This window comes from Trichomycterus rosablanca, chromosome 7 (assembly GCF_030014385.1).
Source record: "Trichomycterus rosablanca isolate fTriRos1 chromosome 7, fTriRos1.hap1, whole genome shotgun sequence".
Lineage (NCBI taxonomy): Eukaryota > Metazoa > Chordata > Actinopteri > Siluriformes > Trichomycteridae > Trichomycterus > Trichomycterus rosablanca.
Window position 1 is genome coordinate 13,751,051 of NC_085994.1, and position 24,007 is coordinate 13,775,057.

A 24,007-nucleotide genomic window follows, 5' to 3' on the forward strand; every position below is an offset into this window, starting at 1 on the left:
CTAACCCACACCCCCCTCCGACACATGGGCAGCAGCCGTATGCATTTCGTCACCTACACTTTGACGAATGCAATGCAGATCAGCACTGTGTACGGAGAGACACACCCTGATCAGTGCACTCTTTCCCCCGTCTCCGTGCAGGCGCCATCAATCTGCCTGCAGAGGTCGTAGATGCATTGGTTATGAGAGTGTCCCTATCCGGCTTAATATCCCACCCCTATATGAACAACAGGCCAATCGTTGTTCATGTGGCTGCTCTGAGACCTGAGACTCGATACGAAGTATTTGAGATCCCAGCTCTGGTGTTCTAGCGTGTGTTTTAACGCTTCGCCACCTGAGCAGCCGTTTATTTGCATGTTTAATGCCATGTTAACTGACAAGAGATTTATGACAAGGTTTGGAACTTCCTTTAATAGTTTTAGTCTAGTCCTTGTGATGGTCTTTAGCTGTGTGTCTATTGGACCTGTATACAGATAAGAGTCATAACTTTCTAATAATCTTATAGAACCATGATTGTTTGTTTGTAGGTTTAATGCCATGTATACAAAGTGGTAATGTTCATGGCAGGAAGGAAGTTGATCAGATTTCAAGGTTAGTAAATTCATTAGTCAATCGATGGTGTTGATTATTAAATGTATGTTTGTTGTCCTGTTTGGTTAAAAGAAAAAGCAAGAACTTTCTAGACATGTTTACATTCAAAAGTTTCTTTTATAATCGTTGGCATTGTCAGCACACGTCGAGTTTGTACGTATCTGGGGCAGTCTGTTAGAATATGTTTGATGGACAGTGGAGAGTCTCACACATTGGAGGGAGTTTCCCTAGTAAGTATGAGTGGGTGATTTTAGAGTGGCTAATGCTGCATCTGGATATGGTAGTTTTGTGGTCTAATCATGGTATGGGTGTTTATTATGAAAGAACCATGAATACTGCAGGTTTTAGCTTTGTACCATCAAAAGAGTAGAGTGCTTTGCAGTGCCCGATAGCAGGAAGGGGATCATCATCATCAAACTCATCATCAAAGTCATGGCGTTCGGGCTCTGGAAGTGTCCTGTGTTCCTGGCTGTGATCATCTGTGTAGCTACCCTCAGGACTGAAACACACAGAGAAAACCATTAGAATTACTTTAGTGTTAGACCGACACAACAAACAGCTGCACTGCTGATGAATGGAGTGACCGAGTGAGGCTGCAGCACGTCATATATTTAAAGTGGGAATTTATTGTTGTTGATGAACTACTTCATCATGGTCAGGGTTGCAGCAAGGTTCCACCAATAAACACTTGGCGAAAGGCAGAAATACCTGGACAGGCACCCATTGAAACCAGTCGAAGCAGAGCTTCAACCTCTTCTCAGGCACTCATGTCTATGTAGCTTACAGACAGGCCGAAAGCACTGCTGAGATCTGAACCAATGAGAATCGTGTAAACCAAATGTGATTACCCACCTCTCTCTGCCGTGAGGTGCATGATGATTGACATCTGAACTGGGCCGCCGGTCGCTTCGAGAACTCTGCTTCCCTTCCACCTCTGCCAGCCATGTCTGAAACAGAGATTCAGAGACGGTCAGGTATTAAACATTTCATAACTACTTTCATAATTAGCAAATAAAAAACAAGTGTTTAGTTATTTTTACACCACTGCCTGAATTATGTCAACAAATGATGTCAAAAAACATTTGTCCTATGACTATGGGGATTGAGCAAGTGTCACTAATATTTAAACCTGAAAGAAACAGAGTAGGTTTAGAGTAGCTTCAAAAAATCCTTGCTTTTGCTCACCCTTCCCACTCATAAACAAAGGTAACACTAATTTAGTAAAAGGACATTAGATTTAAAAAAATATGATACCCTCTATACCAGGGGTCATCAAACTACGGCCTGATGCTTTAATTTGACCGGCCCCTTTAACCACAGCAGCAATACATGTTGTCTGGCCACTGTTCATCTTCGAACTCACAGTATTATAACGGGGAAAAAAATAACAGAGGAAACAAAAAATTGGCCTCCAAGCATGAGGGGAGTGATTGGCGCATCAATAGAGAGATGAGTGACCGCAGCCACTGAACTGTGTTGCGAAGCAGTTAAGTGGGATTTCGTTATGAAAATCCTCGTGTCCTGTGTTAAGTTCATTAAAGCTAATGCTCTTAACTACAGGCAGTTTCAGGAATTCTTGTCTGAGCTGAAGATGTGCTTTACTGAGATCCGCTGGCTGAGTCGGGGCAAGTTTTGAAATGTTTTAACGACCTGCTCCCGGAGATCAACGCATTTATGCATCCAAAATCAAAACTCAAACACATTGTTTAATTTTTATGCTTCTCTTTCCATTGTGAGCTCCCCGATCTCAATAAAACATGCACTCAAAGTAACTACCGTTTTCGGGAGCATCTGCATCTGTGAGCAGACTTTTTCGAAGTTGAAACACCTTAAATCTCCAACCGGATGCAGTCAGACTGCTAAATTGCTCCACCCCTCATTTACTGTATATTCACCAGTTACCTTAAACACCTGTGACCTGGTGCTGCCTTTTTCTGCTGATATACTGTAGTTCGAATCATGCACTTTAGATCCACATAAAGCTGCTGTAGTTCCTGTGCAATACTTGAATGTAAATGTAAATATTTAAAATTCCTATCTTAGTTATTTCTTCTAGTCTTTTAAAGTCCTAAGTTTTATTTTTACTTAACTTGGTTTTCTTGCTATTTATATTTTATATATTATTATGTTTACACACACCGAGACCTGAGTAAGTGCATTTCGTTCTAATCATGTACATGGTTTTGAATGACAATAAAGCTGAGTTTGAGTCAGATCCAGACTCACTGATCAACATTTATTAGCTATTATGACTGGCAGTAACAAATATGGAACCTGACGCTTACTGTCGTCAGGCAAAAGCAGGCTCACAGTTCACACTGATTTTTTTAAGGAAACACTGTATGAGGAAGGATAATGGAAATTATTAAAATAAATAAAATGTCTGCATTATCATTATGAACTACAATTATACAAAGCACAGACAATACATCCAGTATACATAGTAAATAGCTTTGGGTGTGTTTACTATTTCACCTGCGGTCCGGCCCCCTGAAACACTGAAGAACAGTAATCTGGCCCTTTGGTTAAAAAGTTTGAGGACCCCTGCTCTATACTAAAGTCAACCCAACTGCACAATATTCCATTCTTTTGGAACTCCTTTTGGAATTGCCACTCTGTAAGACTGCACTGTGAATATTTCTCCATCAGGGGTCAGTAGAACACAAGGCTCTCCAATGTATTACCATTTCTCCAGATGTGCCTTTGGGGGCTGCATTTCCTTTTATGAGCATAAAAACCAGGCTCATCGCTGGGGAGGTTACCTCATTTTTGTGGATCTCTGATCTAAGCTTCTCCATGTTGCATATGGTCTCTGAGATTTTTGGCTGAAGACTCCCCGGATCACCCATCTGTGGGTTCTTCTCGTAAACGTCCTTCATTTTGTTTAGTGCATCTCTGTAAGACAAATTTATTACTTGTTTACAAATCATATCATATTTGGATAGATTTAGTTTTCTTATACACAACTCTGGAACAGTCTTCCTCCAGAGCTGCGTGTCTGTACATCTGCCACTGTCTTCAAAACCAGCCTAAAAACACAGCTATTCCAGCGAGCTTTTGGGTGAACAAAAAGTTGTACTTTATCCTTATTTATTTATTTATTTATTTCATTTAGAAATATTTTATATACTTTTTTGTATTTTACTATATTTAATTCTATATCTTTATCTTTTAGATTATATCATATTTTCTTCTTACTACTTATTCATCTCATAATGTCTTAATCTACCTGTATTTTAATTATTTGTTTCTTTGTCTTTGTATTTTATTATTTTTATTGTAAAGTGTCCTTGGCTGTCTTGAAAGGCGCTTATTAAATAAAATATTATTAGTAATATTATTACATGACATGGCATAAGGGAGCTGAGCTAGTAATCGGTAAGTTGCTGGTTCGAACCGCACCACTGCCAGGTTGCCACTCTAGGCACTTAAGCAAGACTGTAAACCGTCATATGCTTAGATTGCATTCAGTCACAGTTGTGAGTTGCTTTGTGTAAAAACAGTCTAATAAATGCTGTAAATGTTTTCAAAAAGTGCTGTACCCACAGCAATCCTGATTCTATTCAGTGAAATCGTATTAAAAACCCTAAGCAATGTTTTCTTATAGTTACGGAACAGCAGATGACAGTAAAGACAGGTGTAAATACATTAATCTGGCTCTCGTGTAAGCAACATAATAAGTCAATTAAAGTAAATCATTTGAGTGAATCATTTGCGAATCACTTCTTAGTCACTTGAGAATCACATCGTATTTGAAACACCATAAATAAAACACTGTGTGGGTGGTTGTATGTTATATTCTAAGTATTGTTTTAAAAAGTAACTTTTAAATATTATTGTGACTAGCACAAATAGCAGCAGCTTTAGTCAACCAGTGGGCAAAGTGGTTACAAGATATAAACATGGATGCCAGCGAAATGGGCAACCAACTCTATGCAGACTTGGCTTATTTTAAGCCTGCTAATCAATTTGACTAATCATCTCATGGGGATGTACAGTGGTGTTCAAAAAAATAGCAGTCCAACACCATTAACTTGATAAATCAAAGTTTTTAGTAGAAATGCTATTTCTACATAGCAAAAAATTTACTTGAAAGTGTAGTAGAGTATTGAAAACAAAACAAACCCAACAATTAGGACATGCATGCCGTTCATTCTGAGTAATCGAAGCATTGATTGAAAGGGGCTCGTTCAAAATAATAGCAGTGAGGAGTTCAATTGGTGAAGTCATTCATTCTGCAGAAGAATGGGTGTCAATTTTGGCCCTTATTTAAGGTAGGAGGGTGGCAAATGTTGCACAGGTTGGTCATAGCGCATTTCCTTCTGAAATACTGGGGAAAATGAGTTGTTCCAGACATTGTTCTGATGAACAGCGTACTTTGATTAAAAAGTTGATTTTAGAGGGAAAAAACATACAGAGAAGTGCAGCAAATGATAGGCTGCTCAGCTAAAATGATCTCAAATGCCTTAAAGTGACAACCAAAACCTGAAAGATGCAAAAGGAAGCGTGGAACTACTGTTTGAATGGATCAAAGAATAGCCAGAATGGCAAAGGTTCAGCCAGTGATCACCTCCAGAAAGATCAAGGAACATCTGAAGTTACCAGTGAGTACAGAAGATGATTAAGTGAAGCCAATTTACCAGCAAGAACTCCTTGCAAAGTCCCGTTGTTAAGATAAAGACGTGTCCTGAATGGGTTCAAATTTCCCAAAGAACACATTGACTGGTCCAAAGAGAAATGGCTCAACATTTTGTGGACTGGTGAAAGCAAAATTGTTCTTTTTGGGTCTAGTGGCTGTAGACAGTATGTCAGACGACCCTCGAGCACTGAATTCGAGCCAAAGTACACTGTGAAGACAGTAAAGCACGGTGGTACAAAACTATGATATGAGGATGTTTTTCATACCATGGTGTTACATCTATTTATCACATACGAGGGATCATGGATCAGTTTAAATATATCAGAATACTTGAGGAGATCATGTTGCCCTATGTCGAAGAAGCAATGCCCTTAAAATGGGTGTTTTAACATGACAATGACCCAAAACATCTTGGTTACAGACAAACAAGATTGAGGTAATAGAGTGGCCAGCCCAATCCCCTGACTTCAATCCCATAGAGAACTTGTGGGCTGACGTCTGAAACACGTTTTTTGAGGCAAAACCCAAAATTGCAGAAGAACTGTGGAATGTAGTCTAATCATGCTGGACTGGAATACCTGTTCAGAGGTGCCAGAAGTTGGTCGACTCCATGCAACACAGATCTTGGAAACAATTGTTATGCCACTAAATATTAGTTCAGTAATTTAAAGTAAAGTAAAACCTCAAACATTTTCAGTTTATAGATACATTTTTTGAGTTTTTAAAGAAAAATGCTGGCACTGCTATTTTTTTGAACAGCCTAATATTCATTTTTCTTAACTTTCTGTAAAGGATTAACACAAACTGGCTAAATGTTGTTAATGTTTTGATTTAGAATTGAAAGTGGAGTATTTTCAGTGCATTTGCATTTATGGAAATAAAATCACTGCTATTTTTTTGAACACTACTGTACATTATGTTACAAATATAACAGCAATAAATAATAAGTTGGTTTTGATCAGAAACATTGCTTATTAAACATTTACATATATTAATTTAAACCTAAACAATTAAAATGGGCTGTTCTTTGAGACCCTTATTATTTTTTTCATCAAGTTTCTACCTTTGGTCCATTTCTTTCTGCAGTTCCCGGCTAAGCTCGTCGATCCTCTGCTGTAGTTTCTTGCGTCTCTGTTCTGGAGGAAGATGGCTGAGGTCTTCCAGATTTGGAGCCTAGGAAGACATAGTTTTGTGGTTAGCCACCAACATGTTTGGGCACGTGTACAGACAGCATGCAGCTACAGACTGATGAGGTTATAGAGAAAAAACAAAACCAGAGAGAGGTCCTTCATAAGACTGATCAAAATCTGGACTGATCAAAATGAAATTTAAAAATAAAAACACTACATACATTTAGAATGCTCTGTAATAAATATAGATAAAACACAGTCACTCTTGCTAGAGTCGGGTAAAGAAAAGTAAAGAAAATGGTCTTTGTTGTTAATTAGCTCAGATTCTGAAAAAAACCCAAAATTTAATTAAAGTGCACAGGATGATACAGTGCAAGAAATCAAAGAACACTTCAGACTTAAAGATTGTTTGGCCATAGATTTAGGCTTATAGATTGTTAGGGTAGAGGACTGGGATAGCTGTAGTAAGAGATTGACTGTCATCAACTCATTTTAGAGTAGATTACCATGTATGTTTTCCACCAGGACACATGGAGAACATAAAAGATCCATGGATTAAGCACTGCTATGTGGGACCTACTCACCCCTCAAAAGAGTATTTGTAAAACCAGGCCTTGATTTTGGATAACAAGGCCCCTGTTGAAGGTTCCTTAACACTAAACTCATCAAAGCATGTCTTTATGGACCTTGCTTTGTGTACTAGGATACAATCATGCTGGAAATGTAAAGGCCCAAACATAAACTGCTGCTACAAAGTTGCATATAACCTTATTAACAGTTATTACTGAATACCATGCACCATGCAAGCAACTGAGGGTTACCAATTGAGGGGACCTTGCTTAGGAGTGCAACAGTGACAACTTGGTGGTAGTATGGATTGAACAAGCAACCTTATGAATACTAGTCCAGTACCGTAACGACTAAGCTACCACTGACCCTATTAAATAGGATGGGTGTCCACATACTTTTGTAGTGTAGCTCAAGTGTTAGCTGAGGACTTGCTGCCATTGTGTTCTGTCTCTGGTGCAAACACATGGACTTCAAGGTCGATAAATTCTATTCTATTGTAATAATTGCTTTGAAAATTCTCAACCCTTGGACAATGAAACTGAAACACCTGGTTTTAGACCACCGTCTTGGAAATGACATATACAAGTCCTGCACAGTGGTCAGAGGGATTTTAAGCCATTCTTCTTGCAGGATAGTGGCCAGGTCACTACGTGATGCTGGTGGAGGAAAACGTTTCCTGACTCGCTTCTCCAAAACACCCCAAAGTGGCTCAATAATATTTAGATCTGGTGACTGTGCAGGCCATGGGAGATGTTCAACTTCACTTTCATGTTCATCAAACCAATCTTTCACCAGTCTTGCTGTGTGTATTGGTGCATTGTCATCCTGATACACGGCACCGCCTTCAGGATACAATGTTTGAACCATTGGATGCACATGGTCCTCCAGAATGGTTCGGTAGTCCTTGGCAGTGACGCGCCCATCTAGCACAAGTATTGGGCCAAGGGAATGCCATGATATGGCAGCCCAAACTATCACTGATCCACCCCCATGCTTCACTCTGGGCATGCAACAGTCTGGGTGGTACGCTTCTTTGGGGCTTCTCCACACCGTAACTCTCCCGGATGTGGGGAAAACAGTAAAGGTGGACTCATCAGAGAACAATACATGTTTCACATTGTCCACAGCCCAAGATTTGCGCTCCTTGCACCATTGAAACCGACGTTTGGCATTGGCACGAGTGACCAAAGGTTTGGCTATAGCAGCCCGGCCGTGTATATCGACCCTGTGGAGCTCCCGACGGACAGTTCTGGTGGAAACAGGAGAGTTGAGGTGCACATTTAATTCTGCCGTGATTTGGGCAGCCGTGGTTTTATGTTTTTTGGATACAATCCGGGTTAGCACCCGAACATCCCTTTCAGACAGCTTCCTCTTGCGTCCACAGTTAATCCTGTTGGATGTGGTTTGTCCTTCTTGGTGGTATGCTGACATTACCCTGGATACCGTGGCTCTTGATACATCACAAAGACTTGCTGTCTTGGTCACAAATGCGCCAGCAAGACGTGCACCAACAATTTGTCCTCTTTTGAACTCTGGTATGTCACCCATAATGTTGTGTGCATTGCAATATTTTGAGCAAAACTGTGCTCTTACCCTGCTAATTGAACCTTCACACTCTGCTCTTACTGGTGCAATGTGCAATTAATGAAGATTGGCCACCAGACTGGTCCAATTTAGCCATGAAACCTCCCACACTAAAATGACAGGTGTTTCAGTTTCATTGTCCAACCCCTGTATCTGGTCAATGGGGGACCCTTTCCTTCATTATGCTAAGATGTATAGAGTTATATAGCTTCTACTCTTACAAAAAGGCTTTAGACAGAATTTTTGATATATGTGCCCAATCAAGCACTGATGTTGAGCACGGCAAGCTTTAAATATTCCTTTGGGTGAGATGGTTGTTATCCTGGCAAAGATAAGCTGATTTAGTTAGCTCTATACCGATAGTCCAGAAGCCTATTGACCTAATCATTCTTCTTTAAAGAGCAGGCTTCAGGCTGGAAACCTTGGAAAAGAATGTAAGTACAGGGCTGAGCAGTGTTTTATGGACATAGTTTGTTGTTAGCAACTAATTGCTAACTACAAATCTGCTGACTTGTCAATGGCTTGACAACTAGTGTCTGCGAGTCATTAAGAAAAGCTTTCGGTTACAAAGAATGGATTTAACACAGTCTGGCACCACTTTTAAATCCCAAACAAACACAAAATTCATCCGCACCCCTGGGATATATCAGCAGGATGGTCTAGACCAGTGGTTTTTGACCTGTGGCGTGGGCTCAACTCCAAGATAATGGGTTATTTGAAATTTCATGACTATGGTTCATTTATTTACACAAAGGAGATGAACTTCATCATAAATATTTAAATAATGAAGACTAGCTGAACCATGGCAACCTTATGGTGTCCAGCTATGGGAGGTCTAACAATGCTCAGATTAATGTTCCATTTTTGATACAGGCTGAACTTTGAATAACTTTTCCAAAATGCAGAAAACAAATGCACCATGTTAGATTTGTAACATAAAAGATTTCAGATACGCCATCAGAAAAGAGTAACTGATGTCAAAAGTAGCTTATTGAGAAAAAAGAAAAATAAATGTTTGATGCTAGAAAAATACATCCATAAATCCACTGAATTAACTTGTTGACCTAATGAAATGCTGAAGGTCATGAGCTTATGAGAGCTGGAATTTATGACAGGGCTGCCAATCAAAAACAAAGGCCAATCAAAAAAAGTATTATTATATTGTGAACTTAATACATTTCAAATTTATGGCAAGACTATGAAAAACATTCACATAATTTCCAACATCTGGGCAAATTTATATTGGAGGATATATTGGAGGAAATGTATACTGAAGGAAGCTTCGTTTATTAGCTTTATTTATAACGCCATGTTTGCACATTTGTGATACAGCAGGAACAATGTTTTGTGCTTGTTTCTTATGGTCTTGTATTATATATGTGCAGTCAGGCCTGTATTAGTGAGAAATTTGAAAACTGTTTCTGTATTATCTTGAGTGGAGTGAGTAATGTAGTCTTTGTCTTTCTCTGTTATATTTACAGTAGTAACACATGTGGGTTTTGTCTTTCTCTGTTATAATAGTAACACATGTAGTAGTCTTTGTTATATTTAGTAACACATGTCTTCGTCTTTCTCTGTTATAATAGTAACACATGTAGTCTTTGTCTTTTTCTGTTATATTTACAGTAGTAACACATGTGGTCTTTGTCTTTCTCTGTAATATTTAGGGCATTCAGACATGATATGTTTTATAGTGATGGGTGTCTGACAGTCTTCACATACTGTGGGGTCTTCTCCTCCTATTAGATGTTGGTGCATCAGTCTGGAATGGCCTATTCTATATCTAGTGTAGGCTACTTGATCAATGTGTTTTCCATAGTGTATTTTTGGTTTACTCCTGATCTTGTGGTGTTTCTGAAGAAAGCCAAAAATGCTTTATACCACAATGTCTGCTGCCAGCTGTTAAGTACAGTGGGGATCTATACTGGTATAGGCATTATGTGGTGAAAATAATGACTTCTAACATTTGTTTTGCTTGATCCTGTAGGAGCCAGTATATATCAAGCAAGCTTACAGGGCCAGGTCATTCCTGATGATGTTTAAAATGAGTACTGGGGCACTTGGGTTGGGGCAGCCATGTATATTTATTGCTCTACATTAAGTGTTTCCTGTCACGTTTTCCAGCTGTCCTCTTAGACTTTAAATAATTGAGGGATGTGGACAGAGTGTGGTGGTAAATTGAATGATAATATACAGCAAGATAATGAAACTAAAACAGCTTAAGACTAAAGGAACACTAATCCTACTTTAAAGTATCATGAATTCCTGTATTATACCAGTCTTAAACTAGAATACTGGTACTAGACTAGTATTCATTGTTTGAAACATTTTACTCAGTGTTTTTGATGAAGAAAATGACTAAACAACAACTAATAGCACTGCAAAACCACACACCACGCCAGCTCTTACCCATCTTGTTAAACCCCGAAATGATGGGATCTTGGAGGTTACCGTTTTCATTTCATTCAGACAGTAAGCTATTCGCTCAGTGGAAAACTTAGAAGACTGAAAATAAGCAGAGGGGAAACTAGGGATGGGTGGAGGAGGGATGGATGGGGATAACTAGGGCCAAACAAATGGTTAAAAAAAAACAAAAGAAACAAGTTAACAAAAAGTTAAAAGTAATGAGTGGGAAAAACATTAATAGTACACAATAGTTTGAGCAAAAAAACATGTTAAATATAATAAAAACCAATGCAAACTTGTTTATAAAGAAAAACGTAAAAGCCTTGGTGGTATGCCTGCAGGAGTCCTATTGCCATAAATAACAAGTTATTAATTAACTGCATGTCAAATCATTTTGGCATTCTGGCAGGGCAAAGTCTTGTGTTGGCTTGTAAGATTTGCTTTATGAAACCTGTCCTGATCACAGGTGCTTAATAGTCCTATGAGAGAAAAAATGACCAATGAACTGGCTGAAACCAACATATAATAGCAATTTCAGTGTAGCATTGAGTTTTCATGTGAGCATGTTAGTAAGCCCAAATGTTTTTTGTGCAGGTTAAAGTGAATGCATACACTATATTGCTGAATGTATGTGAAGACCCCTCCTAATTATTGAGTGTGGTATAAAACCATGAATGCTTTCAAAATTGTGGCCACAATTCGCAAAAAAAGTCCTGTTCCAGCATGAATGTGCGCCTGTGCACAAAGGTCTGCACAGATCCCTGACCCTAACCCCACAAAACGCATTTCAGATTAACAGCAACACTGGCACACTCCAGACTTTTCACCAGAGTGGAGGCTGTTATAGTCGCATTGGGGGGTTCCCAATAAGCTCATGGTCAGGTGTCCACATACATTCAGCCATAAAGTCCACCTGTATGTGTATATGTAAGACTTACTTTGGGCTTCTTCCCGAACAGCCACAGTTTGTTCTTGGCCTTTCCGATCGTGTGTTTAGGGTCAGGCTTGCCTGCATCATTTTTGGGGGTTCCGATGATGCCGTCTGACCCCGTGCGCTGGATGTTCTGACTGAAGTCCTCGAAGGGGAAGTCTGCTGGGGGCTCGAAGCCTGACTTAAACGACTCTACCACAATCACTGTGTCCTGTGTAAGAGTAAAATTGAGCAAAATACACAAGATTAGCATATAGTGATCATCAGTTTATAAGTCATTATAATTTCAAGGTGGGCCACCTACAGCTGAAGTTAAAAGATTACAGACGCTTGGAATTCTTGAGATTTTAGTGATTTCGGCATGTTTCAGAAAAGCCCATCAGGCACTAATTATACTGCAACTTTTAATTATTATAATTTTAATTATACAATTTATAAAGTATCTTAAAACTGTAAAATCCTTCATTGTTTTTCAACTTAATCTAAAACACCACAGATGGACTGTCTGTTTTACCACAATTAATCAGAAAATGGGTACATTTTGGGTAATCGCTTAGGATAAAAGGCATTTGCTAAATGCTGAAAATGTAAATGTTTGGGGAAAGGGGGGTTAGGGTAGTCAAACAGGCTAGCTATTAAAAGGTAGACATGTCAGTTCACTTTCAGTGCTGGTCCCAAGCCTGGATAAAATCAGTGCCAAATCAACGTATTTAAAAAATCACATTTAAACTTATTGTAATGACCTGAAGGAAAGATTATATTTTTGTCAACATTTAGTCAAGCAGTCCGATCTTTTCTTTAGTGTCCCCTTCACCATTCCACTCCGCCACACTCCACATGATTTTTAATGGATCACTGATTCTGATGTTACCGGGAAGTGTAATTTATATAGTGCTTGCTCTTAGGAATCTGCAGTGACACAGCCCTTCTCTGGAGGACAATATGAAGGACTTTGGAGAGTATGAGTTACACTCAAATAAAAAGGCTGGAAACACGTCAGCATTACTGAAATGTTCCTCTGTGGACAGAGTGGGGAAGTGATCCAGGCTGTGGGTGGAGGTACACAGTCAGAGCAAAACTAAATCCATTAAAAACAGGACGAGAAGCTGAAGATGCTGGATAGCTCAAGACGCATCATTGGAGAGTTTGCAAAATTTTGACCATGATGTCCCTAACCTCCAGTTTTGACCATGTCACAGCAGAGCTTATTTCTATTTGACAGTATAAAATCAAAGCGTAAGGTATCAAACCAGTGGGTTGTAGCATTTTAGCAGTATATGTATTAAACCACTGATCCATATCGGCCCTCGTTTTGCAATGAAAATATGAACATAAGATAAGATAAGACGTGTGTTGACACTCGCCTTGCGCTCATCTACATTCTTGGCGGCAGTCACCATGCCCTCCAGGCACTTGGAAACGATGGGAATGACTTTCCTCTCCACCTCAGCAAAGCTCCGGTACGTCTCGCCCAGTTTCACCGTCCGACGCTCATCCATGTCCTGTAGATTCTGTTATCCAACACACACACAGAATATTAAACCCTTAATTCTGGGTTATTATATATAATTGTTATTGTCTGCTTCAACTGCTTTATTCTGGTCAGGATCGCGCCAGGTCCAATCAATTGCAGCCCCTCAGACATAGTCAGCCATGTCTGCATAGACACCTACCCGGCTGATAAGCACCTTGGTGCACAAGTAGCGGGCTAGCATAACAGGAGGCTACGCGTTGAGCATTACAGCAGATTTTCATTTAAATGTATTTCTAGGGAAAAAAATCCTGAAATATCTAGCAATTTTTTTCTATTTAAACTAGATATTATTAATATATACTTATTATAAAATTAAAATATAAACATATCATATATTTCCTATATTTTATAATATTATATATAGAAATATATGTTTAAATATTATAATAAGTTATTAAATAAAATTAAATAAAACAAAAAAAAATAAGATCAAACCAGAAAAGTAAAATGCAAAAAAATTTATAAAAATAAATAAATAAAAATAAATAGAAACAAATATCTGGATTTTAAAAGTTTAAAAAAAATATTTTGGTTTAATTATTTAATTAAATTAAATATATATATAAATTATATAATATAAATATAAATTATATAAAATATAAATATAAATAATATAAATTAAATATTTTTGAACTAAAATGTTAAAAAACAAATCTCTAAAAATTACATTTATTGAAAACTAATTTAAAAGCAACTGACATAAATGAAAACAAAAAGATGTACAACAAATATATACAACATAATAAAACAATTAAGATTGAAATAGAATTTCGAAATGTAGTGAACATTTACTTTAAAGATCTGAGGGATGGCCACGTTAAAGTGCTTCCACTGTTCAGAATTGAAGCTCTGCAGCTGAGCAGCATATTCGTTCTTGCTCTCATCTGCCATGTGGTTTCTCATATACAGCTGTGACTTGGCCTGGAAAAAATACAACAGGTAACATAGAATAAGCCTTTATTATGAGAGTATAAATGTGGAAACAGAATACAAAGTGTTCGTATTATTAAAAATAAACTACACGGCCAAATGTATAGTCAAAAGTGTACATACTCTTGTGAGATTGGATTTTATTGCTTTATGCATCAATTATTAAAACACTTATTGAACCAGCAGTAATATTTTGAGAATAATAATCTTTAATTTCAAAAGGGTTTTAATAATTTGCACACCTCACATTTGTCTTTTTCCATCTTAACTAATCATTCTGTTGCTTAACTAAGACTGCTAAAACTGGAAAATAAAAATGTCTTAAAGCAACAATACTCTAATCACAAAGCAGCAGGTTACATAACGGCCTCCAGATGCATGAGCATTTAGCATTGAACATCTGTTACAAGTCATCTTGTTTGAAACTCTCAATACAAAGTTCCAAATTGCCTCTGAAAGCATGTTCAGTGAGGTAATGCCATCTATAAACTTTTCCTGAAAACTTTCCATTGCAGAAATACTGATTGTGGTAGCTCATGAGCCAAAACATTAGGACCACCCACCTAATATACTGTAAAAACTGCTCTGACCCAACAAGGCATGAACTCCACAAGACATCTAAAGGAGTCCTGTTGAATCTGGTACCAGGACATTAGCAGAGCATTCAATTTCTGTACATCGCAATGTGGATTGTCCTACAGTGCCTACTGGTGCCATCTCTTCCATGTACAGGTGGCCGGTTATTTGCAGTCTTAGGCGGCCGGCAATTGCTGTGATGTCCAGTTCCAATGCCTGCATGCCAATGCAGATGCTTTCAGTGGTGGACGGGAGTTAGCATGGGTGTTTTGACTGGTCTGTGACTACAGTTTCCCAGTCCCATCTGCTGCTCAACATGTGTACTACATGTGTACTATGATTAACTACAATCAGCCCAACATTTAATATATGGCTGACCGTGACATGCACTATTCTTATGTTACACAATGCCATGCACAGTTTTGAAGTGATTGTCAGTGTTTTGGCTTATCAGCCTATGTACGTGATACACAAGAAACACATATGGAAGCCTTAACAAGCCCTGAATGCTTTGCTCACCAAGCATGTACTAGGTGTGGTGTGATGTTTAAGGATCACTTATGTTCACATACTTTTGGCCATGCAGTGTTTTTAACAGACTGCATCATTCACACATGCAAATGATTCAGCCACGATCAACAGACAGATTCGTGCTTACCTTGTCCACCTCAGACTTTGTAGCGTTGACGTCATTGTCTAACCTCTCATGGAGCATCTGGGATTTCTCAGCTTCTCTGCACTCTCGTTCAAACTTCTTCTTGCTCTGCCATGTTCAACCAGTAGCGTGCACACACACACACACAGATTTCAGGTTGAAACATGGTTCATAGACGTGGCACCAGTGATGGCATAGATTACCTTGAAAAAGTAATCAGATTTCTGATACTGATTACTCCTTTAAAAAGTAACTTAGTTACTTTATTGATTACTTGATTTTAAAAGTAACTAAGTTAGATTACAAGTTACTTTATTAGTTACATACAGCAGCTGCCGACAACACCCCCCGCCGCCTCAACATAAAAATGACAACCAGTTTTGCCAATAGTATAAGTAAGATAAATAAAATAAAAATTTTTAAAGACAAATAAATAACAAAAAGACGATAATTGGCGAGTGGGATTTGTAATGAGTCTGTAACTATGGTGATAATACGTCATCACGTCCCCACGTCATCACTTGACATTGGTAAGATGGCGGATGTAGTACGTAGCGGTGTTGTGTGCATACTGCATACTTCTGTACTGAAAGTATGTACTTTTTTACCGGCCGAGTAGTGCATACTTCCTCCAATCTAGTACGTACTCTGTAAGTATGCGATTTCGGACGCAGCTTGTGACTTAATTGTCGCAAGAAGAAAGCAAAAATATCTTTTTACTAAGGAAAATGACAAAAATAGTAACGCACAGTAACTTGGATAAGTAACTTTAATCTGATTACTGGATTGGAAATAGTAACTCGTTACTGAAAAAATGTGGTCAGATTAGAGTAACGCGTTACTAAGTAACCTTAAGTAACACCTTAAATTGACTGATAATTTATGCTTATGTACATCCTAGAGTCAAATATAATTGCCTGCATCTTTACCACTATCTTACACCATTTTTCCTTTTAATTACACTTTTGGTTGGTGGACTATTCTCAGTCCAGCAGTGACAGTGAGGTGTTTAAAAACTCCAGCAGCATTGCTGTTGATCCACTCATCTGATCCACTCATACCAGCACAACACACACTAACACACCCCCACCATGTCAGTGTCACTGCAATGCTGAGAATGATCCACCACCTAAATAATACCTACTCTGTCGAGGTCCTGTGGGGCTCCTGACCATTGCAGAACAGAGTAAAAGGAGGTCAATAAAGTATGTAGAGAAACAGATGGACTACAGTCAGTAATTGTAGAACTACAAAGTGCTTCTATATGGTAAGTGGAGCTGATAAAATGGACAGTGAGTGTAGAAGCGAGGTGGTTTTAATGTTATGGATGATCGGTGTATGTCCAGTGTTCACCTGTTAAAGGGTATGATCTAGCATATTGCTTTGTGAAGCCTGCATGTGTAAAAGACACCAAACTAAGACTTTTTAATTGTTAAAGGTACCTGATATTTACTTGTTTGTATTGTAAAAAGGGCTTAGGACAAGCAAGACAGAATTGCAGATTTACCATCTATCTTTATTTTAAAGTGCCACAGCAAGGGGTCTGTATAATTGTCTGAATAAAACATTAAAGTTGTTGGTTTTTAATGAATGTTTTTACTTTGTCATTATGGTTGATTAAGTTTAAAATGATATACGTATGTTTCAAATGATATCAAATCCACAACAAAATAAAGACTGCAAGAGTCAAGGGGTCTGAATATTTTTGAAAATACTGTATGCATTCAAAGCTCACTTCATCTGAACAGTTGACTATTATTTCCTCCTGTTGACTCTTCAATGTGCAAACATTTTAAATCACTCACCTCAGTGGGTGTTTTACTCATTAATATACTGCATCTGCTTACGTTCACTTATTGGTTTGGTTCAACTTTGCAGTTGTATTGAACAGGTCTTAACCTAATGCTTGAGACCTAATGCCCACCTGGTAAAATGCCAGGTAAAAAAGCATCTTGTGAAATGAGCTGTGAAGTAATCAATACAGCAGTAAATCAGCAGGGGTAGTGGGTCAAAAAAGGAAAATTGGGTAAATAGATTTGTGCTTTGGAATTAGTCAGAACATCTGTCTTTAATTTGGTGACAGTGCAACAGAAGAATACCTAAAGTATTACAACATGGCCACTCTGGATGCGAGATTCAGCTGTTGCTGGCAAGCGTTTGTACTAAGCATAAAGCTGCAAAAACAATCCGGCTCACACTGACTTTCATTCTGTACACTCTGTTCTGCGACTGGGAGGAAATTACAGTGTATATGTGTGTGTGTAAGCAGGGTAGACCATTGTATATGAATTTATTCCGTCTCTTTCTCTTTTTTTAACTCTCTTTATCATTCTCACAGATATGGATGAGACAGAGGGAGAGCAAGTCACAGTTGGAGAAAAAGTTGCAGATCATCTAGCCGAGCCACCACCACTAACACACACTCATACTCACATTGTCCATTTGTTTCCAGCACTGATCCAAATTCTGCTGCGCTTTCCTTCCCTCCTGAAGGTGCTGTAAAACACATCACACATAATACAACAAACATTAAAACTTGAACAAAATAAACTCTGTGTTCACACCGGGAACTCAGTGGGACAAAATGGCCAGGAGTGACTTATTTTCATGTCAACTATAAAAGTACAACTTGTGGAGTTGAAGCAACTATTAGCGACAGAGACGACAGGCAACACAAGTGAGGAAAGTTTAACTTCATACAAATTAGAAGTTATGCAATACCCAGAATCTAACACCAAGGAACATGCTTACTTTCCACCAGTGTAAAACATATAATTTAAATCAAAAGTTTACACTTTATGTAAGTATACACTTGCACGTAACAATTATGGTTAGTTTTAATCCTTACAAGTGTCTTCTTTTTCAGTTAGTAAGTGACTGGAGTACCTAAATACTTAGTTTAAAAACCATGAACAAACTTGAGTTCCTACATAATGCACTACATGGCTAAAAGTCTGTGGGCACTGACCATGAGCTTGTTGAACATCCTATTTCCAAAACCATGAAGAAATAGTCTGAATTCTGTTTTTATCTATCTATCTATCTATCTATCTATCTATCTATCTATCTATCTATCTATCTATCTATCCATCTATCCATCTATCCATCCATCCATCCATCCATCCATCCATCCATCAATCCATCAATCCATCAATCTATCTATCCATCCATCAATCTATCTATCCATCCATCAATCCATCTATCAATCTATCCATCCATCTATCAGTCTATCCATCTATCAATCAATCCATCCATCCAGCCATCATCTATCCATCCATCCATCCATCCATCCATCCATCTATCTATCTATCCGTCCATCCGTCTATCCATCCGTCCATCTATCAATCTATCCGTCCATCTATCTGTCCATCTATCCATCCATCCGTCCATCTATCAATCTATCCGTCCATCTATCTGTCCATCTATCCATCCATCCGTCCGTCCATCAATCTATCTGTCCATCTATCCGTCCATCCATCCATCCATCCATCTATTCGTCCATCCATCCATCCATCCATCCATCAATCTATTCGTCCATCCATCCATCCATCCATCCATCCATCCATCCATCAATCTATTCGTCCATCCATCCATCGATCTATTCGTCCATCCATCCATCCATCCATCCATCAATCTATTCGTCCATCCATCCATCAATCTATTCGTCCATCCATCCGTCCATCCATCCATCCTGTCTGACTGTCTGTCCACCTGTCCATCCGTTTATCTATCTGTTTGTCTGCCTGTCCGTCTGTGTGTGTGATCTAATTTTATCTACTTATAATTTAAAAATCAATATTTAAACAAATACAAATTCAAGCAAATAAATCCTCCATACCTGCCTGTTCAATTTGTGTTAGAATGTGACTAGTTACATTTAAAAAGGCCTTTTGTCGCTCCCTGCGGTCTGCTGTGAGGTGGTCCATCTATAGATTTATAGAGTCAAGCAGTAGTAATGTAATGAGAGACCAATTTTAAATGACAGTAACATTGACCAATCATTTAATCTCACTAAATGGGTGAGTTGCTAACTTCATGACAAGTTCCACCGACTGTTGTAGCCATTACATCTGTCTGGGGAGCTGTGTGGGCATGACTGTTATGTTACAAAAACAGAAGTTGTGTGCCAGGTTCCATTTCAACTTACATATTAATTTGTTTCTTTATATTTCTAATGAATACACCACACGGATATACATTTTCACTTTAAAGAACACTAGCTAAGGTAAGCTTTGGTATTTTTTGTATTTTGCTGTTGCAATTTACAGCATGCTTTTGTTGTTTAATGAAAACAAAGCATTATGACATTTGAACTTTTGGGGTTATTTGATACTAATTTATTTAAAGCTAAATGGTCAGTATAAATGTGATTGTGATTTGTTAGCTATACATTTTTTCAGATTGGGGGTTGGGGGGCAGAGCTCTGGGGTGTAAGAGTCATGGTTCTCTACTAATAAAGAGTCTCATTCCACAAACCCGAACAACCCAGCCCACTTTTGTGATAGATGTGTGCTTTAAAAGTTGTGCCCATTCAGTCAAAAAAAATGTCAAGTCAAGCACTGACAACTGATGAGAGGGAATCACTTGTGAGATTGGGCACTAATGTTAGACGAGAAGTTCTGGCTTGCAAATAATGTTCTAGAAGGTACAGAAAGCTCTGCATAAATCACAGATTATTCACAAGTCAGGAATGTCACTTGGAGACATTTCTAAATGACTTCAGGTCCCAGGAACATCTGAACAAACAGGTCAAGGTGGGGAATGAAACCCAAACCGTCTTCTTACGCTGAGAGGAAGTTTGCTGCCATAAAGGCTTGACACCTTAAGGCTGCACTTTTTTGCTGAACACATAAGCAAAGCAAAAGCGGGGTGTTATTTATGCAATAACATACTCATACATGCGCATGTGTAGTAGATTTGAACAGGGTGTGTACAAAATACCCTGTTGTGTGAGCCACAATCTGAGCCTTACTTTGTTTACATACATACATTATTCAGATAATCTGATAATGACTCAATAATGCACAATAATACACTGCACTATTGCACCTCTATAATGACTGCTGCTATTTGCCTCTTTGCACAACAGTTATTTATTATTACAACAGTTTTTCTGTTCATTTTTGTACATTAACCCAACATTAACCAACATTAACTGTTGCTCCAATGTCAAGTTCTGATGTCTGCATGCCCACATGCACTTTGACCTGGCAGCCCCATACACAGAAACATTTGATTAACTGTTTCTGTGACACATTCACCTCATCACCAGCATTGAAATGATCTACAACTTAAACCACAGTAGCCCTTTTGATGGTCTGTACCAGCTGCCATAGTCTTCATGTCCTCTGATATCAATGAATCTTGGTTGCCCAACAACCTGTCAGCGGTTTGCGACTTGTCCCTCCTTGGCCCACTGTCAGTGGGTGCTCACCATGGCTGCCTGTAAGCACCATAGCTGTTTTAGAAATACTTAAACCTGGTTGTCTGGCCACAATGTTTTGGCCTTTGTCAAAGTTCATGTATATATCATGTTATATGTATATATATATGTTGCAGCAAGACAACATCTAGAGAGCAAAATCATGTGTTAATAGCCTGTAAAATATAATACTCACATGTTTTCTCTCAGCCTTCAGGTCCTGCGAGTACCGCATCAGCTCGCCATAAACACTGTGCCCCATCTCCTCAGCAACGACCTCTCGCTGACCCGCATAGTCGTTCAACTCGTTCAAGATGGCATAGAATGACAGGCACGATGTGAACCTATAGCACAGTAACACAGTAACTTTACATTTTAATCAAATTCATATCACATTCAAATTCAGCGGTTTTATCAATGTAATGATTGTAAATAATGCTCAAATGTGGAATTAACATACATGGTGTTTTAGTTATCAGTTACTGAATATTAATTTGATTGTTCTAATGCATTTCTACATCTCTCCTTTTTTCAATTGATGTGCATTGTGTGTCCAAGTGTCCAGTTGTTTACTTTGAAATACATAAGATGACATAAGATAAAACAAAAGATCAGACAGTTATACAACAAAACTTTGGTAGCTGGCCGTTTGGGTCGCGAAGCAGTAAAACACAGTAGCACACCAGAGCTGAGATTTCGAACACATCATTTCGAAAAATCTTGGCTCTGCCATCCGGTTCACCTTCGGCTCGTGCCTGCGACCGAATCACAGCCGTGATGTTATTCTTGATAACACACTCCCTCTCGTGTTCTATTGCTTAAATATATATATATATATATATATATATATATATATATATATATATATATATACAGTGTATCACAAAAGTGAGTACACCCCTCACATTTCTGCAAATATTTTATTATATCTTTTCATGGGACGACACTATAGACATGAAACTTGGATATAACTTAGAGTAGTCAGTGTACAACTTGTATAGCAGTGTAGATTTACTGTCTTCTGAAAATAACTCAACACACAGCCATTAATGTCTAAATGGCTGGCAACATAAGTGAGTACACCCCACAGTGAACATGTCCAAATTGTGCCTAAAGTGTCAATATTTTGTGTGACCACCATTATTATCACTGCCTTAACCCTCCTGGGCATGGAATTCACCAGAGCTGCACAGGTTGCTACTGGAATCCTCTTCCACTCCTCCATGATGACATCACGGAGCTGGTGGATGTTAGACACCTTGAACTCCTTCACCTTCCACTTGAGGATGCGCCACAGGTGCTCAATTGGGTTTAGTCCATCACCTTTACCTTCAGCTTCCTCAGCAAGGCAGTTGTCATCTTGGAGGTTGTGTTTGGGGTCATTATCCTGTTGGAAAACTGCAATGAGGCCCAGTTTTCGAAGGGAGGGGATCATGCTCTGTTTCAGAATGTCACAGTACATGTTGGAATTCATGTTTCCCTCAATGAACTGCAGCTCCCCAGTGCCAGCAACACTCATGCAGCCCAAGACCATGATGCTACCACCACCATGCTTGACTGTAGGCAAGATACAGTTGTCTTGGTACTTCTCACCAGGGCGCCGCCACACATGCTGGACACCATCTGAGCCAAACAAGTTTATCTTGGTCTCGTCAGACCACAGGGCATTCCAGTAATCCATGTTCTTGGACTGCTTGTCTTCAGCAAACTGTTTGCTGGCTTTCTTGTGCGTCAGCTTCCTTCTGGGATGACGACCATGCAGACCGAGTTGATGCAGTGTGCGGCGTATGGTCTGAGCACTGACAGGCTGACCTCCCACGTCTTCAACCTCTGTAGCAATGCTGGCAGCACTCATGTGTCTATTTTTTAAAGCCAACCTCTGGATATGACGCCGAACACGTGGACTCAACTTCTTTGGTCGACCCTGGCGAAGCCTGTTCCGAGTGGAACCTGTCCTGGAAAACCGCTGTATGACCTTGGGCACCATGCTGTAGCTCAGTTTCAGGGTGTTAGCAATCTTCTTATAGCCCAGGCCATCTTTGTGGAGAGCAACAATTCTATTTCTCACATCCTCAGAGAGTTCTTTGCCATGAGGTGCCATGTTGAATATCCAGTGGCCAGTATGAGAGAATTGTACCCAAAACACCAAATTTAACAGCCCTGCTCCCCATTTACACCTGGGACCTTGACACATGACACCAGGGAGGGACAACGACACATTTGGGCACAATTTGGACATGTTCACTGTGGGGTGTACTCACTTATGTTGCCAGCTATTTAGACATTAATGGCTGTGTGTTGAGTTATTTTCAGAAGACAGTAAATCTACACTGCTATACAAGCTGTACACTGACTACTCTAAGTTATATCCAAGTTTCATGTCTATAGTGTTGTCCCATGAAAAGATATAATGAAATATTTGCAGAAATGTGAGGGGTGTACTCACTTTCGTGATACACTGTATATATATATATATATATATATATATATATATACATATACATATATATATACAATATATATATAAATATATAAATAAGAGCTTTTACATGGCGATATGTGTATATACACTGAATTTGAATAGTGCGAAACAGCGTAACAGTTATTGCACAAATTGTATTAATTAATTAATTAATGTATTTATTAACAAATACATGCAGCAAGTTTTACTAAGAGCCCTTCTTTGTATAAACACATTTTTAGTGCATTACATTTTATACCTTTCTGCATCAAAGAGTCAGAGTGTTCAAGATGGTTTAGTTTTCCAGGTCAGGTTACATTGTAACAATCTGCATTAATTAAATGTAGTATATTAACCTACTACTTTTTAATATAAAGTGACACTATGATATTGTTTGGAACAATGTACCTAACAGTATTATTATTGGGAAAAAAATTATTGGCCCTTGAATACTTAATTGATACAGTAAACCAAACTTTTCTTTTCATTTTTTTCAACTTTTCTCGTCATTTGATTCACTGATTCAACACAATCAGCCTTGATTTCAGGCAGCACAGTAGATTATAAATCTTAAACCT

The 24,007-nt window shown here is 38.6% G+C and overlaps 1 protein-coding gene across 2 annotated transcripts in view; it reads right to left on the reverse strand.

Moving 5' to 3' along the window:
• fnbp1l (formin binding protein 1-like) overlaps positions 1 to 24,007 on the reverse strand; it is an 88,992-nt gene that overhangs the window by 4,617 nt on the left and 60,368 nt on the right. For both annotated transcript variants that reach the window (XM_062999033.1, XM_062999032.1), the window contains exons 4-13: positions 21,165 to 21,312; positions 17,980 to 18,042; positions 15,550 to 15,654; positions 14,178 to 14,306; positions 13,216 to 13,362; positions 11,859 to 12,062; positions 6,294 to 6,403; positions 3,354 to 3,486; positions 1,444 to 1,538; positions 948 to 1,090 (exon numbers count right to left, since the gene is read on the reverse strand). In XM_062999033.1, coding sequence (XP_062855103.1) covers positions 948 to 1,090; positions 1,444 to 1,538; positions 3,354 to 3,486; positions 6,294 to 6,403; positions 11,859 to 12,062; positions 13,216 to 13,362; positions 14,178 to 14,306; positions 15,550 to 15,654; positions 17,980 to 18,042; positions 21,165 to 21,312 — 1,277 coding nt within the window. The remainder of the gene's footprint in view (positions 1 to 947; positions 1,091 to 1,443; positions 1,539 to 3,353; positions 3,487 to 6,293; positions 6,404 to 11,858; positions 12,063 to 13,215; positions 13,363 to 14,177; positions 14,307 to 15,549; positions 15,655 to 17,979; positions 18,043 to 21,164; positions 21,313 to 24,007) is intronic.